Source organism: Fusarium verticillioides, chromosome 3 (genome assembly GCF_000149555.1).
Source record: "Fusarium verticillioides 7600 chromosome 3, whole genome shotgun sequence".
Taxonomy (NCBI): Eukaryota; Fungi; Ascomycota; class Sordariomycetes; order Hypocreales; family Nectriaceae; genus Fusarium; species Fusarium verticillioides.
Window position 1 is genome coordinate 4,464,876 of NC_031677.1, and position 14,878 is coordinate 4,479,753.

Sequence of the window (14,878 nt, forward strand, 5' to 3'; positions counted from 1 at the left end):
AAAATATGTGATGAGACTTGCATGTGATCAGCGCGCTCCCTGGCCCATTCAGTATCACGCAGGACTCCAAACTTTGATTCAGTGCTGGCAATGCAGCTGAGCTCAACCTTTAAATCTGGTCGCTTGCACGGACTGTAAGTCACCCGGCATTAAGACTCTTTTGAAACACGACAAACATTGCAAGAGCAACTGCTGGTGACATACAAATCACGAGGGTAGAGAAATTCGAGATTGCTGCCATTAAAAAATAGTTCTTAGACAGAGGCATAAACTTCTATCAAATAATCTAGTTTTGCCATTCAACTGGAAGTCTTAGTTCCAAATACGCCATTTCTGGCTCTTGATACAGTCAGAACAGTCCCAACAGCCCTTATCACTCCAGCTCAACTTCGTCTCACCAAACTGCTGCCAGTTAATACCCTTAAGCTGCCAAACTCCAATTGCGCATTTGCCATACTCCTCAGACCAGCCCGATGCTTGACAGTCAGGGTTCGAGTTACAAAGAGCTGCACAACGCTCCTCCGAATCCTGGTTGGGGAACTTGGAAGGTGCCTCATCCCACTGCCACGGGAAATAACCCTGATGTTGGCAGACTAAATCACCCATGTCAGCCTGCTTGAGCGAACAAACAGCGTCCTCGCTCGTAATGCTTGGTGCGCAAGTCGCTGTAGGGAGGGAAGTTCTCAGCGACGCGGAGTATGCATCGCGATCTTGGTCGTGGCAGAAGCATTTAAAGCAGCTCTGGTCACTCCACTGCATGTCTTGGTCGCCACTGTTGCCGGAAGTGAAGGCGGAGGTGAAGATGGAGTTGGAGGAGAAGACACAGGCTTGTTGGTTCTGATCCCATGCGGAAGACTTGCAGCGGTGAGGCATCTGGTTGCACAAGGCTACACAGTTTTGGTAACTGTTAGCACCCTCTTGCCAGGGGTACTCATTGTCTTCAAGTGTAAAAGTGTTCTTCATAGTTCCCTGTTTATTACAATCTTGGTAGTCATAGTCGTTCTGATCAAAGGTGCATCCATCGGATAAAGCAAGAGTGCATTGAGGCATGGAAGACTCCGTAATTGTTGGGACGTAAGAAGAGCTGAAGGTTGTAAGAGGTTCAGTACGTGTAGGAATCATTGTCGTAGATTCAACGGTATGTTCAGTGGAGGTAGGAGCCTGGCTGGTGGTATCATGCTGAGCTGAGCAGTCGGTGGAGCAGGACCAGCAGCCCCGAGAACTCCATGGTAGAATGTAATCATGAGCGTCTAAGTTCTGTGCTACCTGGAATGAGCTGCTCGTCATAGCGACATTGGTAAAGATGCATCGTCCGCGCGCGGCATCGTGAGCAGAGGCAGCACAGCCGTCTATCTGATAACAAATAGTCGCGCACTGTTCCGAGTTTGTCTGCATAGTGGCAATGTCGAAGTCGTTGTTGGCATAAGGCTCGAGATCAACCGTGCCGAGGTTACCAATCTTCTCACAAACGAGGTCAGAAGATGGCGAGCTCTTCAGATGGCAGTTGGGACAAAGAGTAGGAATGGAGGGAGAAGACGATGTAGTCTCAATCGCTGCAAGTGTGGTGGTTGATGGTGCAAGGGTTGAAGTCTCGATATCCGCTGGGTTCTTGATGTCGCAATCATGACACTCAAAGCAATCATAATCATTCCACATCAGAGAATTTTGCGCATTGAGATCAATGCCAGCGACGCCCAGTGTATCACCAAGCATCCAGCAGCTAGGCTCCGAGCCCAAGGTGCCCAGCGCAAAGGCCTTGCAAGCATCTCCTACTTGCTTGCAAAGCAAAGCACAATCCGCGATGGAGTTTTGCCTAGGGTGGCTTGACCTTGTTTGACCCCATGGACCTCGCTTTGCCTTTCCAAAGGCCCAGCAGGCTCTCGGGGCGGTGGGTTGGTCATTATCATCGACTTGTTGAATTCCAGGCAGGGACACCATCTGGGTTACTTCTGGCTGCACAGGGGTGCAGTATCCTGGTGGAGGGGCTCCTACGGGGCAGACGTGCGAGCCAGTCGGCAAGGAGCTTGCGGTATCGATGGTGATCTCACTTGCGGTTGAAGGACGGGGGGCGCTGGTGGTTGGGTCCAGTGTGAGGGTTGTGAACTGCTTCTCTGATGCTGTAGATAGATCCAAAGTCGGGACAGTGAACTCATTCGCAGTACTAGGCTCCTGGCTGACAGTGGTCTCACTACCGATGAAAGACACAGTAGTGAAAGACTTGGTTGATGGATGGAAAGTCTCGGTAGCAGGACCCAAGGAAAGACTAGTTGTGAGGCGTCCAGTTTCCGAAGTGAAGGCATCTGTTCCAGTGGAAGACTTGGTGCTCTCCTCACTACTCAGTGCTTTGGAGGTCGTAGTTCCAGCCGGCAACCTACTAGTAGTAGTAGCGACACCTCCATCGCCAAAGTCAATCGCTACATCGTCGATCGTCTCAGGAGTGACCTGGTTAGACATAAAGATCGAGTCGACATAAATAGCCGCAATCCCACCAATAGGGCAATTGACTGACACTGAAAAGGCACCCTGCGCGTTGGGAACATCAGTCTGCTCAAGAACAGTATTCCAGTCAATAGCCGTTCCGATACTAAGGATCGTGGATGTATAGAACACATGGCCGGCGATGGAAGCGCTCAGGGTACAGACGTTGATCTGGCTGGCAGTAATTACGGCGTAAAAGAAGCGAATAGTGTACTTCTTCTTGATGTCGAGGGAGTCAAGCTGTTGAGAGATGCTGACGATGTTTCCAATCGCTCGCTTGCGTCCGGTAGGGGTATTGGAAGCTTGCAGCTCGACGCAACCCTTCTCTTTGCTGCCGTCGCCGGTATAGCCCTTATTCTCGACGATTTGACCCTGACCTTCGACGGTGTAATTGGGGATGTTGCTTGGGTTGGTGGGGTCTCTGACGGCGAAGTTTCCGTTACCAATCACGTTCTTGACAACGAGGGATTCCTTTGTCTCGGAGGTGGTCGGGGCGGCTGTCGTTAATGTTGCTTCGTTGTGACTGGTCGAACCATGGGGCTTGCATGGACCTGCGAGTGCAACATTAATGTTGCTCAGGATAGCCAGGCCCGCCAGAGCAAAGGCAGAACGCATGGCGAAAGATAACGAGTGTGGTAGCCAAGAGAGGCGTTGGGATGGTTAGCAAAAAGAGCAAGAAGATTCGCGCAGCGGCATGTCGACTGTTTATGAGGATACTGGCTGCGGGCCACAGTGACCTTAGACCCTGAGAGTCGTCGAGACACTTATCTCTACGCGATGAGACTATTTACGCAAAATCAACGGGTCCGCTCAATCGGTGACAACTAGCGAACGCCTCGTCCGCCGTTCCGAAAGTGAAATGTTTCCGCCTTTGCGGAGTCAGAATGGTTAAAAGGCGCATTGAGATGTTGTTTGGCTGCATTTAAGAGCCTTTTCACTCCGGCATTTAGTATGAACAGTTCAAGAGTATTATCCTAATTAATTACAATGACCTCCATGATGAAAATAATTCTGTCGTTTTCTGTGGTCGCTGACATTAAACTACCCCTGACTTCAGCTTGAGACTAGCCACTAGGCTCTGTCTGTCAAAGTTCTGCGAAAGCCTGGAAGCCAATAGCGCGCTATAGCGCTTGACACTATTTAATCTTCTAAATATGCTTGCCGTAAGTCACGCCACCGCTTTGGATTGGAGACCCTGATAAATATGGGATTCAGCAACAAAAGCGGTAGCTGCAATAGGTGATTTTACATGCAGCTCCAGCTGGGAAAAACGCGGAGCAATCGGAAGCTCCGGACTTGGCCAAATGTCAGACGTTCCCGCTCCGGTTTTCGGCCCTGTCACCTGGACTCATCATTGGTACGTTATCTGCAGTAAACTACCCTATATGTCTAATATTTGACCAAGCGAAATTTGATGTCTGCTTGCTATGTGCAGGCCTTTTATCAGAGAGCGTGATTCAATAAGCCTGAGTTTCTCGAGAACATTAGGGAAGTTGAGGACAAGACATAAGTTGACAATCTTGCAGCATTCCACGCCTTTGAGACCGATGATCCCTAGACAACGCCCTACACAGCGCGCCATATACGGAATTGAACCGAGCTGGTCTATCGATATACGATAGACTTCGTCTTGGGCCTCACAATACAAACAACAGAGCCTGGAACGACTACCTATTTGACGTCATCTGCGGTTGCTTTGTTATCTAGATGTGTTATTTGCATTGAGACGTGTGGCTGAGAGCTTATCCCGGCACACAGAGCTCAAATGGCAGTTCACACACCATTCAGTTCTGGTGTAACGATAATGAAAATGATTACTCGGCGACTCTCAGAGACAGGGATGACTTGTTCCATCAGTTATAGAGCATATCGCAGAATAATGCTCCAATAGCGCAAGTCAGAAAATAAGAAGGTCCTTTCACAGGCGTGAATTGCTGTGGCAATCCCCAAAATTTCCCAGTCACTAGATGAACGCTCCTAACACACTGGGTCCACACAGAGGATTCAAGTTATGGATTACCTTGCGAAACATCTTCAGTAGAAGGACTGTGGTATAAAGAAAAGGAAAAAGTCCGCTGGGAACTTCTGGAAAGTTGAGCTTTACAAGTTTCGAGGGCTAGCCTTACCGGGTGGCTTTCTTCTAGGGTAGTCAGCTCGTGTAATCGGGAAATTGCGTCGGGTAAGGCCCGCCGCTATTGGAAGCAAAAACGAAGCTAGGAGGTTTTGGGCCAGTGAGGGAACATTTGATTGGCTATCAAAGATCCCAATGCTTCTGAGAATCGATAGTTTATAGATGGGCTGCTTTTTACGGCACTATTTTCTTACCAACAGATTCATGAGATGAGATTCACGAAAGGGACCGGAAACAGATGCCGATAGCAAGTAAATAAGGAATCCCGTTCTCCTCGATTCATGGCGTTTTGAGTTCAGCCATTCCTGTTCGCATGACATAGACAATTCACGATGAAGGTGACATTGCTATCCGCTCTGCTTATCGCATCAGTGTCTGCCGATGCAGGCACTTGTACCAAGGTAAATACAAATATTCACTATAACATTCCCTCACTGACCATCGCAGGACACATGCCTCAAAGCAGTTGGACTTTCTAATTGCCGAGCTCGAAGATGGCCGCCTGCACATGAGAGCGACTGCTCTTCATTCCTTCGATACACTTCCGTCCCTGCAGCAACGACTGTGACTGCGACTGGGGAGCAATCGACCGTGACCCTGAAGGATACCGAGACTCTGGGCCCGGAGACGGATGAAGCGACTGCGACGCAGTCCGATCAAACGTAGGCCCCCTGTCCATATGCTGCAGGCAGAACTGACACCATCTAGCGCCATAACCAGCGTCACATCGGACCCTGTGACCGTCTATGTTGCTGTCACTCCTACCAAGACCGTCACCATCACTATTGTAACTTCTAGAAAGCTCATACGTCATGAGATCATATTGCTGATTGTTTTACAGACACCAGACCCTCACCTGGAAACCGACGTCAACGTAAGCATATCGAGATACCCATTCGAGGAATGCAAGGGCTGACAGAACATAGACCAAAACAGTTGTTCAGACTGACGTGAACACGTATGTACTAGCCTACCATAGTGAAGTCACATTCTAACTCTCTTTAGCATCACGGAAACAACCTATTATGGCCTCCCCTCGAAGCGTGCTATTGCCGCTCGATCCACCAAGAACATCCTCAGGCCAACCGATATCCCATCCTATGCTGGATCATGCACGGATGCCGAACAGTACAGCAGTGCTTGTGCCTGTATGGGAGTTCAAGAAACTACTATCGAGGGGACTGGTTCCATCATCACCGAGACTGTTGAGCCCCATCCGGAAACGATTGTCAATGTCCACACGGAGACCCAGCCTGCAGTGACCATCACTACAACACTTCCAGCAAAGACTCGATACGTGACCGTCACTCTCCCGGGACCCCAAATCACTGAAACCACAACCGCCGATGCTACCACAGTTTTGACCTCCTTCACTGATGATCAAGAGACCTCCACCATCACCCAGATAGCTACAGAGGTCGACAAGACTACATCCATCACTACCAAGACCCGCTCCGTCGGTCCAATCTGCACTACCTACACACCTCAAAGCGCATGCCAGTGCAAGTTCGAGGTCCTTTGCGACACGGCAGTGGCCGTTGATGACTCAGTGTTTTTTAGACAAATAGACTTCAACGTCTATGTTGGTAGTTTTGAGGAGTGTATGCAGCGCTGCGACGGCAACCCGAGCTGCCAGTTCGGTGATTACGTAGGACTTCCTAATGGGGGTCTTTGCTCGAGTTACAGTGGCAATCCGGGAGATTCTGGTACTTCATCTCAAAGCGGAATTAAGTATTATGAAAAGGATGGAAATGTTGATTGCTCATCTTGCTCACAATAGAGCGGAAGGCTTGCGGATGGGGTTGCACTTCGCTACGCTTGTATTTATTATATGGTAAATTATCACTTACTGTCATTCTTATATCAACATTGCATTTACTCATCCTACCCTATAGAAGATGGCATAGCTAGGTACAGGTACCTTATACAATTGGTGTAGTCCAGCTGCCAATGTCTCTTCGCGGTTACCATCGGCGTTTCGCAACCCATCGGGTTTGTTGCCAAAGCCGGTGCGCCCCGTAGAGCGACTTGTATTGCCAAGGGCGTACGACGGATTATTTCTTCTCTGGCATGAAATTAACCAAACTCTCTCCAAATCACTTACTGGCCGTGATTGAAGCCTTCATTAGACAAAGTGATCCCGCGGAATAGTGTATTTTCTGCATACTCCAAATTCCATCAATACGCCTTATAGCCAATATGAGAATCGGCTTCCTAGGCTTGGGAACGATGGGCACGCCCATGGCCCTCAATCTTCGTCGGCAATTCCCCGTCACCGTCTGGAATCGAAATGCTGCCAAATGCACGCCCCTAGTTGAGGCTGGTGCTACAGCCGCAAGGACGCCCTCAGAGGTAGTCGAGAAATCCGATGTCATCTTCACAATGCTCTTCGACGGCCGAGCAATCCAATCTATGATCGACAGCGAAGCCAATGACAAATTCATGAAAGCCATCCGTGGCAAAACGCTCATCAACACAAGCTCTGTGTCTGTCGACTTCAGCCATAAGCTTGCGCAGCAGGTCCAAGATGCGGGAGGGAAGTTTGTCGAGATGCCTGTGAGTGGCAGTAAAGTCCCAGCTGAGCAAGGAAAACTTGTAGGCATGATGGCTGGAGACCGAGAGGTTGTTGAACAACTCAAGCCCGTCGTCGATCCCGTCACTCGTGCCGCCATCTACTGTGGCCCAATCGGGTCTGGCTTGAAGGCAAAATATGCGACCAACCTTTTCCTAATCTCCGTAACAACGGGCCTTGCTGAGTCGATGAATCTTGCACGAGCTCAAGGCTTAGACTTGAAGGCTTTTGGCGAGGTTCTGAACAATAGTCCTATGGCATCTGTATACTCCAAGATGAAGATCGGAAAGATACTCAAGGGGGACTGGACACCACAGGCTGCTATCAAAGACTGTTATAACAGCACAGAACTCATCAAATCTGCAGCTGAAGGTGCGCAAGTTCAAACCCCATTTATCCAAGTTTGCAATTCTCTCTATAGAGAAGCTCACGAAAATGGATTGGGGGAGGAGGATATGATGGCTATATATAAACTGTTTGCTGAGACTCCGAACAAACATACTAAATAATTATAAGTAAAATGATTCTATGACTCTATAGCCCATCTGGACCTCTGGGCCAAGCTGTTTGACATAACCTGCTCCTCTTGTCACCAGTCCCATTTGGCTGTGAGACCTGGCCGAGGCGAGGTCTCTTAGGAATGGACTTTTAAGCCCGCCAATTCAGGGTCAAGATCAATAAATAATCTTTGATATTTAGTGTTTAATGCATATATTAATGCGGTCTATTACCGTATTGTATTCTACTGGCGAAAGGTTAAACTTCGGGACAGTGGATTTTTCAGCCACTACAGGTAATGATCTCACAATAGCTTATGGAGTTCGCCCTGCTTTCATGTAATTTCCCGCGTCAACGCGCCAAAGATGGCCTTTGACATCACAATACGAGAAGTTGAGAACTTTCAAGCAGAAATCCATATCTTGGGAAGTTCCCGGCTCTAGAACTTCCGTCTTTGCCAATGCTCGTAGCTCTACGCTTGGTCTTGGTGTCGCTGGCTCCAAAGCTTCGATGGAAAGGAGAATAGTCTGACTGGCAGCCATCGACCCAGTGTTTCGAATTTCTACACTGACCTTTACCATTTCTTGACGCGGACCAAATGCAGACAAAGCCGGGCTCTTGATAGAACAGCTGATTGCGGTGTATGACAGTCCATGGCCAAAAGCGAAACGCGGGGTGTATGTCTGAAGTGACTGTTGACGGTACCCGGCGTAGAGACCCTCGCGATAATGTATCTCCTTGTTAAGAGTCATAATGCTCTCCACGTGGCCAGCTGGGTAGTTTTCCACCGTATCCCAAACATAGTTGGAAGTCGAGCGCATGGCGATACTTCTCCAGAGACCACTCTAGCCAGCGCATTACCAAACTCCATACCAGGAAACCACGCATAGATGACTGCATCAACATCATCAATCAACGCACTCGTGTCAATTGGTAACCCAGCATTGACCACCACGATAGTCTTGACTTGGCATGCTTTTTCATCATTGACCTGTGCTGACTGTGTTCATAGAATCGATCGCTCGAAGAGATTTCCGAGGTGTTCGAGAAATACTCTGAGGATGCACCCGAGAAGAAGTTTGAGGCGACTGATATTGAGTGTATTGAGCATCAGAGGAAGGAGAAGGAGTAAGACGACGGCTACATTTCTATGGTCAAAGTAGTGGACAATAAGGATCTTATAGTAATGCTGACTGACTGTTGGCGCTTATCGCGTGCATTCTTCGTGGACATCAATAACATGGCATCTGATGGTAAATTTACAGATGGTCCAACCCTTAATACTTTATAGGTAATAGAAGCCAAAGATAACAATATTTATAACTCAATCTAGCCTTTTCAATGAGAACTCTTGCTGTAGTACAGGAACTTGACTTAGCAAACTTATGCGACGTGCTCGTACTAGCCCTTACAGCACTGACACTTTTGGACTATCAGCTACTCATTCATGAGGCTGGAGTTGTTTTAGACTTACCGAAACAGATCCAGAATCGTCGTCAGGAACAACCATTGTAGAGCATTGGCTAGCATGTTCTGTTGTGCCACATACATTGAGGCCAGTCATACTCTGGCAGACTTCAATTGGAGACTGGTATTTATTATGAGTACTTCACCACTGCGACAATGATATCCACTTACACAAGGCGTGGTTCGCGGCACGCAATCATCTGCAGTGGCGAAAGGCATAAAGGCAGCTGCCAAGACCAAGATGCTCGAGAGTTGCATTGTGGGTATTTTGGCGCGATGGTTCGTGGAGTTTTGAGTCGAAGACAAATGAGAGACTAAATACTGGTGATACCAAGCTGGTATAAATACTTCGAGTCAGATTTCTTCTTCGGTCATTGTAAACACCTGTCATGGCCCTCCTTACCGACTATTCAACTGCCAAGACATATGGTCCAGTTCAAAATTAGAAACTCGCTATTTACTTGGTGGATATAAAAGCACCGATACCAATAAAACTCAAAATCGCAGATCATAACCTCGGTGTTTTGTTTCGCCCTTCAGCTTACGTATCTTGGTATCCGTGTTGACGAAAGGTGGATATCGATCCCCGTCTGAAGTGGATTTTATATATTAAAACCCGACCAACCCTTGAAAAGTTTATTCCTATGACTCGTGGTGTCTCTGGCAACTCTCTCAACACAGAAGCGCCGCTTTGTAATAATTTCGCCGTAGCCAAGCCCTGTGATGGCGCGCATTGATGATCTATAGTACTAAAATCTCCAGGTCTGAGGCTGCTCTTTATTCCTTATTAACTATCGAGTTTATGATGATTGGTATTCAGGGTAGTAGTCAACCCCTTTCAGTCTGTGTTTCCGAATCGGAAGGCTACTAATGTATGGCCTGGATCCGATCCGAAAGCCGGAAGGACTTTTGCTTCAGCCGATGAACTGTTACGAGCAGGTCTATGGTCAATTTGAACGTCTAAAACATACTTAAGAAGGGCATTTAACCTGTCACGAAATCACTTTTGCTTATGACCATCTTTCGTTAGTTGCTTTATTCTCAATCACCATTATCTCCTAGAAAATGGCAGCAGGCCGTCGAGACGTTGAGTTCCCCACTGTTGACGAACTAACCCTTAGGGGTTGGTTCTACACCGCCAGTGGAGATGGGAAGCACCCATGCATCATTATGGCGAATGGAGTGAGCTTCCTCCGAGTAACTAACTGGAATATCCACTGATGTCTATACTAGCTGGCAGGTTTGAAGGAGCAGTTCTGCCCCAACTTTGCCCAGCGGTTCCAAGCCGCTGGCTATGGAGTCTTGCTCTTTGACCATCGCAATTGGGGTGCAAGCGATGGTCTTCCACGAAATGAGACGAACCCCATTCAGACCGGTCGCGACTACTCAGATGCCTTTGATTACGTTGCATCGTTGGACGAGGTCGATTCTTCTAGGATCGTCTACTGGGGCACCAGCATGTGCGGCGGCTCCGTTCTGCACGCCGCAGCATTCGACAAACGTATTCGAGCGGTGATCTCACAAGTCCCCTTTGTATCTGGGGAACTGCTTAGCACGCACCTCGCACCCATGATCGGGTCCCTGTACAGCAGCCGACAACAGCTCAAAGCTGGCAAACCCGCCCCGCTGATCAAGCTTTTCGCCGAGACTCCCGAGGAGAGTCTCCAGCAGGACACAAAAGCCCTTATACGCGATGAGAACCTCTGTGATTTCATCAAGGCTTTGAATAAGGATAATCTGCCTTGGTCTCCGAACGTCACTCCCCAAACACTTCTTGACATGATTGCATTTGAGCCTCTGGCTTTTGTTCACCGCATCGCCCCTACGCCGCTCCTCTTGGTCTGTGCAGACAGGGATTTATGTGCACCGACTACTACGCAGCTTAAGGCCTACGCTTTGGCCTATGAGCCGAAGAAGCTGGTTATTTTGAAGGGTTCTGGCCACTTCGACCCCTATCATGGCAAGGCCTTTGAGGAGAATGTCGAGAAACAGTTGGCCTTCTTGAAGGATACTATCTAGGATGCTTGATCTCTTGTAGACTTAGAAGTCATAATCTCCACTTAGTACAATTATAACATGAAATCTTCAAATGAGAATACCTAGCTACACTGCCATGGTCGAAAAATGTATAGCTGATTGGCGGCTTTTCTATTGTAACAGGCGAAAGGGTCGACGAGTCTTGCATCGTTCGAGGAAGTGCAGCTAGAGACAAGTTACCAAGATCCTATCGTCTGAGACTCGTCTAATATAATGTCAGTACCAGGTCCATTTTCACAGGCATCGGATGCGTAATTGGGGCACGTCATCATTCGAGTATTAATACAACTGACTCCAACACTAAATAATTCTCACTGAACTATTTCCGCATATACCATGCCAAGTCCTCGTCGTTATTCTCTCTAAACGTCACTCCACTACCCATGAACTGAAACCGGTTCCCGCTGATATACTTATACTCGAAGTCCTCAGTTCTAAACTCATCCAGAATCTCCTTGTAGTGAATGACACTACCAGGGTACATAGCCGTCACCCTACCGTCTGCCTTTCCCTTTTTGAACCAGGACCTGCAGTCGCCCGTCCAAACAGTCCCCTTGATCAATTCTTGGGCGTAGGTATTGAAGTCATCCAACGCATCCTGACGGACTTGGACTGACCTAGATGGAACGATAGTCAGTCAGCATGAGCTCTCGTGAGTTGGCAACAACGTATGACCTACTCGATATTCTGTGTCGATATTTTCCGGATCCATCTTGCGATGTAGTCCACCGTGAACGACATCACGGCCAGTAAGCTTTCATGTGCTAAAGGAGTGTTTGGTCCGTTGACAGTCAAGAAATTCGGCATGTTGGCAGCAAATACCCCAAAGTAGGCCTCTGGGGCATCTTTCCACTGCTCAGCAAGTGAAATCCCATTCTGGCCCACAACTTTCCATCCCGGAATAAAGCTGACATCGAAGCCTGTCGCGCAGACAATTATATCAAACTCTTCCGTCTTTGTTAGGCTGCGGATCCCAGTCTCAACAATCTCCTGGATAGCCTCATCTTGGAGGGTGAGTTGTCTTGCTGTAGTGCTTGAAGATGGTTTTCACCGGGAGAGAGTCGGCGACAACCGACTTGAAATGTCGGGATAAGTTTGGCGCGCAGAACGGGGTCGTGGTTGAGTGCTTCCTCCATTTTCGCCTTGAAGAACTGGAAAGCCTGTTTCTGCTCTGGAATATCCATAAGAGAGACCTTGAAGAATTTGTTGAAGGAATGCTCGATACTATGACGGAGCTTAAATAACATGCCCTCATCATCCTTGAATGCTTGGATCTCTTGATCGGTGTATGTAAAGTTCTTGCCCTCAGGTGTAAACTCTGAGGCGAATGCGCTACTGATCCAAAGCGGGCTGCGCGCATAATTGACGATCTTGGCTGTTGTAGGTTGCATTTGTGGAAGGACTTGAACAGCGGAAGAGCCGTTTCCGATGATGGCGACTCTCTTGCCGGACCAGTCAAGACTTGTATCCCAGGCAGCGGTGTGGACCATTTTCCCCTTGAACTTATCCAGTCCAGGTATCGTAGGCCAGGTCCATTTGCTGAGGAACCCAGTGGCGTTGATGACGATATATGCTTCCTCCTGGATGATATCATGATTATGACCCTGTTTGATTTCGAGGCGCCACTTGCTGGTGTCATCGTCCCAAACTGAGGACACAACTTCAGTATTTAGTATGACAGGCTCGTCCAGCTTATACTTATCGGATGTCTTTTTGATGTATCTTCATATTTCTGGACCTGTGGCATAGAACTGGCTCCAAGAGGGATTCGGCTCAAAGGGGAATGTGTAGATATGTGCGGGAACGTCGCACGCAACCCCGGGATATTTATTGACCAGCCAAGTTCCCCCGATATTATCATTCTTCTCATAGATCTTCAGATCCATAAATTGCTCCAAAGGCGTGTCTCCATGCTTGTACTGATACGAGAGCATCAGCCCAGCGTACCCAGCGCCTATGCAAACAACCTTGAGTTTACGCGGCTGAAACGCAGGGCCTTCCTGTACGGACACCCAGTTGTCTGGTTCTCCCATTGTAGTGCGGTCCTCTAGAGGAATGGCTTGATGTGTGCAGCGGATAGAGTGAGGTTTGAGTCCTGGCGGGTCGTTATTGATGAGAGGTATGTAGACTTGGCCAAGAAGCCGCTATGCATCCAAGGCTCTAACGGATACTTAAGATTAGTGATGTGATTTTCGAATCTGCTGGTATTTCGGAACCTTGGAAGCCCTGAACCGGGGTCCGGAAGACCGGAAGCCGGCCGGGTCGGAGCAAACACCGCCCCCACCTCCGCCTCCACCCCCGCAAAGATTCTGATATCACAGAGCCTCGACAGCCATCAAGAGGGGTTTTGTTTTCCGCGCATTCCTCTCTCAGAAGACTTTAAGCAACCATGACGGTAGAAGCGACATTGGAGTTTTTTGGTATGTTTCCTGAAATGTCTAGCAAGGATCTCAATCTACTTCCACTATACTGGCTGCCGAAGTCTGGAAACGGGATCTCTGTTCACTTACTAATGGAATACTACAGGAACAACAACTTTTCGGCTGAAATGGAAAGGCTTAACCATATTTCACGACACTTGGCTCGACAAACCGGAGGGTCTGAAACGATACCTCGAGCTTGAGGAAGTAACTGAACTGGATTACATCGTCATCTCGCACGCCCACTTCGATCAGTAAGTCTAAGCCAGTATCTCACTTGTACGAGAAATTAATTCGCCGACAGCCTTCCCGGCGCGGATCAATTGGCTCTCAGAACAGGAGCTACGGTGATTGCCAATGGCGAGGCTATCAAATGCCTTCGAGATGCAGGCGTCCCCGACACGCAGTTAATCCCAGTCAGCGGCGGTGAAAGAGTGCCCTTATTCAGCAAGGAGATTCTGAGAAAGGCTGCGGAAGGCATGATTGATCGAGCTCCAGCACCACCGACAGCGCCTCCCACGCCCCATGTCAAGTATGCCACAGCGGCAGTCCACGTATGGCCCTCACTGCACTCTTTGATCCCGGCAGTTACACCACACGACCTGCCCGAAGAATTCGATACCGCCGAGCGCTATACTGGCGAAGTGACTCCCTATACGTGTTCCCTGGACATTACCAGACTGATGCAGTTTGGCCTTTTCAAAATGAAGGAGTTTCTGCCCGAGGAAAAGATGGACCCAGGGACACGGGCCTTTGCCGATTATGTGCAGGACCGTCGGAAGCACGTCATGTCGCACTTTGACGGCGGCCAGCTGATGTATAATTTCGTCGCTGACGATAAAAGCATCTTGTTCAACAGTCACTTGGGCGTCTACCAAGGTATCGCCCAATGTCTAACGCCTAAGCCCACTGTTGCTATCATGGGAGTAGGCGGTCGAGCAAATCTTGATGGCAGACCGTTCCAAGGCTCGGCAGCCGAGTTCCTTGTCAAGCAGGCAAAGTGGCTCGGTGAACCTAGCAGCATTTATTTCTGCCTCAATGATCAAAAGTGAGATTATTATAGTCCTGTCTCGAATCCTATCATACTGCTAACTTCTCCAAGTCTTATCAAACCTTTTAGAGTGGATGTCACTGCCGCGAAAGATAAGCTGGAGCAGGAGACAGCGGCTAGAGCTATTGATACGCAGCCTGGGAAGGTTTACAACTTGGAGATCTGACTTGTGGGCCAGCGTTAGCAAGGACTAGAAACATTGGTTGATATAGCCCACCGCTGAT

General features: G+C 48.6%; 9 protein-coding genes across 9 annotated transcripts; 5 read left to right on the top strand and 4 right to left on the bottom strand.

Moving 5' to 3' along the window:
• Positions 1-312: 312 nt before the first annotated feature.
• On the bottom strand, positions 313-3,093 carry FVEG_05729 (hypothetical protein; the record flags this gene model as incomplete). Its single annotated transcript, XM_018893966.1, has 1 exon — positions 313-3,093. One exon carries the CDS (start codon positions 3,091-3,093, stop codon positions 313-315), a length of 2,781 nt encoding a protein of 926 aa, XP_018750922.1.
• Positions 3,094-4,941: 1,848 nt separating this feature from the next.
• Positions 4,942-6,389, top strand: FVEG_05730 (hypothetical protein; the record flags this gene model as incomplete). The annotated part of the gene is made up of 6 exons (XM_018893967.1): positions 4,942-5,010; positions 5,057-5,271; positions 5,318-5,396; positions 5,451-5,483; positions 5,536-5,567; positions 5,615-6,389. The coding sequence occupies 6 exons, from the start codon at positions 4,942-4,944 to the stop codon at positions 6,387-6,389; spliced, it is 1,203 nt and encodes a 400-aa protein (XP_018750923.1).
• Positions 6,390-6,808: 419 nt separating this feature from the next.
• On the top strand, positions 6,809-7,690 carry FVEG_05731 (hypothetical protein; the record flags this gene model as incomplete). The annotated part of the gene is made up of 1 exon (XM_018893968.1): positions 6,809-7,690. The coding sequence occupies one exon, from the start codon at positions 6,809-6,811 to the stop codon at positions 7,688-7,690; it is 882 nt and encodes a 293-aa protein (XP_018750924.1).
• Positions 7,691-7,993: 303 nt separating this feature from the next.
• Positions 7,994-8,500, bottom strand: FVEG_15712 (hypothetical protein; the record flags this gene model as incomplete). The annotated part of the gene is made up of 1 exon (XM_018904905.1): positions 7,994-8,500. One exon carries the CDS (start codon positions 8,498-8,500, stop codon positions 7,994-7,996), a length of 507 nt encoding a protein of 168 aa, XP_018750925.1.
• A 69-nt stretch (positions 8,501-8,569) lies between these two features.
• Positions 8,570-8,811, top strand: FVEG_15713 (hypothetical protein; the record flags this gene model as incomplete). The annotated part of the gene is made up of 2 exons (XM_018904906.1): positions 8,570-8,638; positions 8,692-8,811. The coding sequence occupies 2 exons, from the start codon at positions 8,570-8,572 to the stop codon at positions 8,809-8,811; spliced, it is 189 nt and encodes a 62-aa protein (XP_018750926.1).
• Positions 8,812-9,080: 269 nt separating this feature from the next.
• FVEG_15714 (hypothetical protein) lies at positions 9,081-9,404 on the bottom strand (the record flags this gene model as incomplete). Its single annotated transcript, XM_018904907.1, has 3 exons — positions 9,081-9,101; positions 9,154-9,267; positions 9,318-9,404. The coding sequence occupies 3 exons, from the start codon at positions 9,402-9,404 to the stop codon at positions 9,081-9,083; spliced, it is 222 nt and encodes a 73-aa protein (XP_018750927.1).
• An 807-nt stretch (positions 9,405-10,211) lies between these two features.
• Positions 10,212-11,165, top strand: FVEG_05732 (hypothetical protein; the record flags this gene model as incomplete). Its single annotated transcript, XM_018893969.1, has 2 exons — positions 10,212-10,328; positions 10,380-11,165. The coding sequence occupies 2 exons, from the start codon at positions 10,212-10,214 to the stop codon at positions 11,163-11,165; spliced, it is 903 nt and encodes a 300-aa protein (XP_018750928.1).
• Positions 11,166-11,502: 337 nt separating this feature from the next.
• Positions 11,503-13,216, bottom strand: FVEG_05733 (hypothetical protein; the record flags this gene model as incomplete). Its single annotated transcript, XM_018893970.1, has 4 exons — positions 11,503-11,800; positions 11,863-12,208; positions 12,235-12,831; positions 12,922-13,216. 4 exons carry the CDS (start codon positions 13,214-13,216, stop codon positions 11,503-11,505), a joined length of 1,536 nt encoding a protein of 511 aa, XP_018750929.1.
• Positions 13,217-13,572: 356 nt separating this feature from the next.
• On the top strand, positions 13,573-14,820 carry FVEG_05734 (hypothetical protein; the record flags this gene model as incomplete). Its single annotated transcript, XM_018893971.1, has 4 exons — positions 13,573-13,603; positions 13,710-13,857; positions 13,908-14,651; positions 14,706-14,820. The coding sequence occupies 4 exons, from the start codon at positions 13,573-13,575 to the stop codon at positions 14,818-14,820; spliced, it is 1,038 nt and encodes a 345-aa protein (XP_018750930.1).
• Positions 14,821-14,878: the final 58 nt, after the last annotated feature.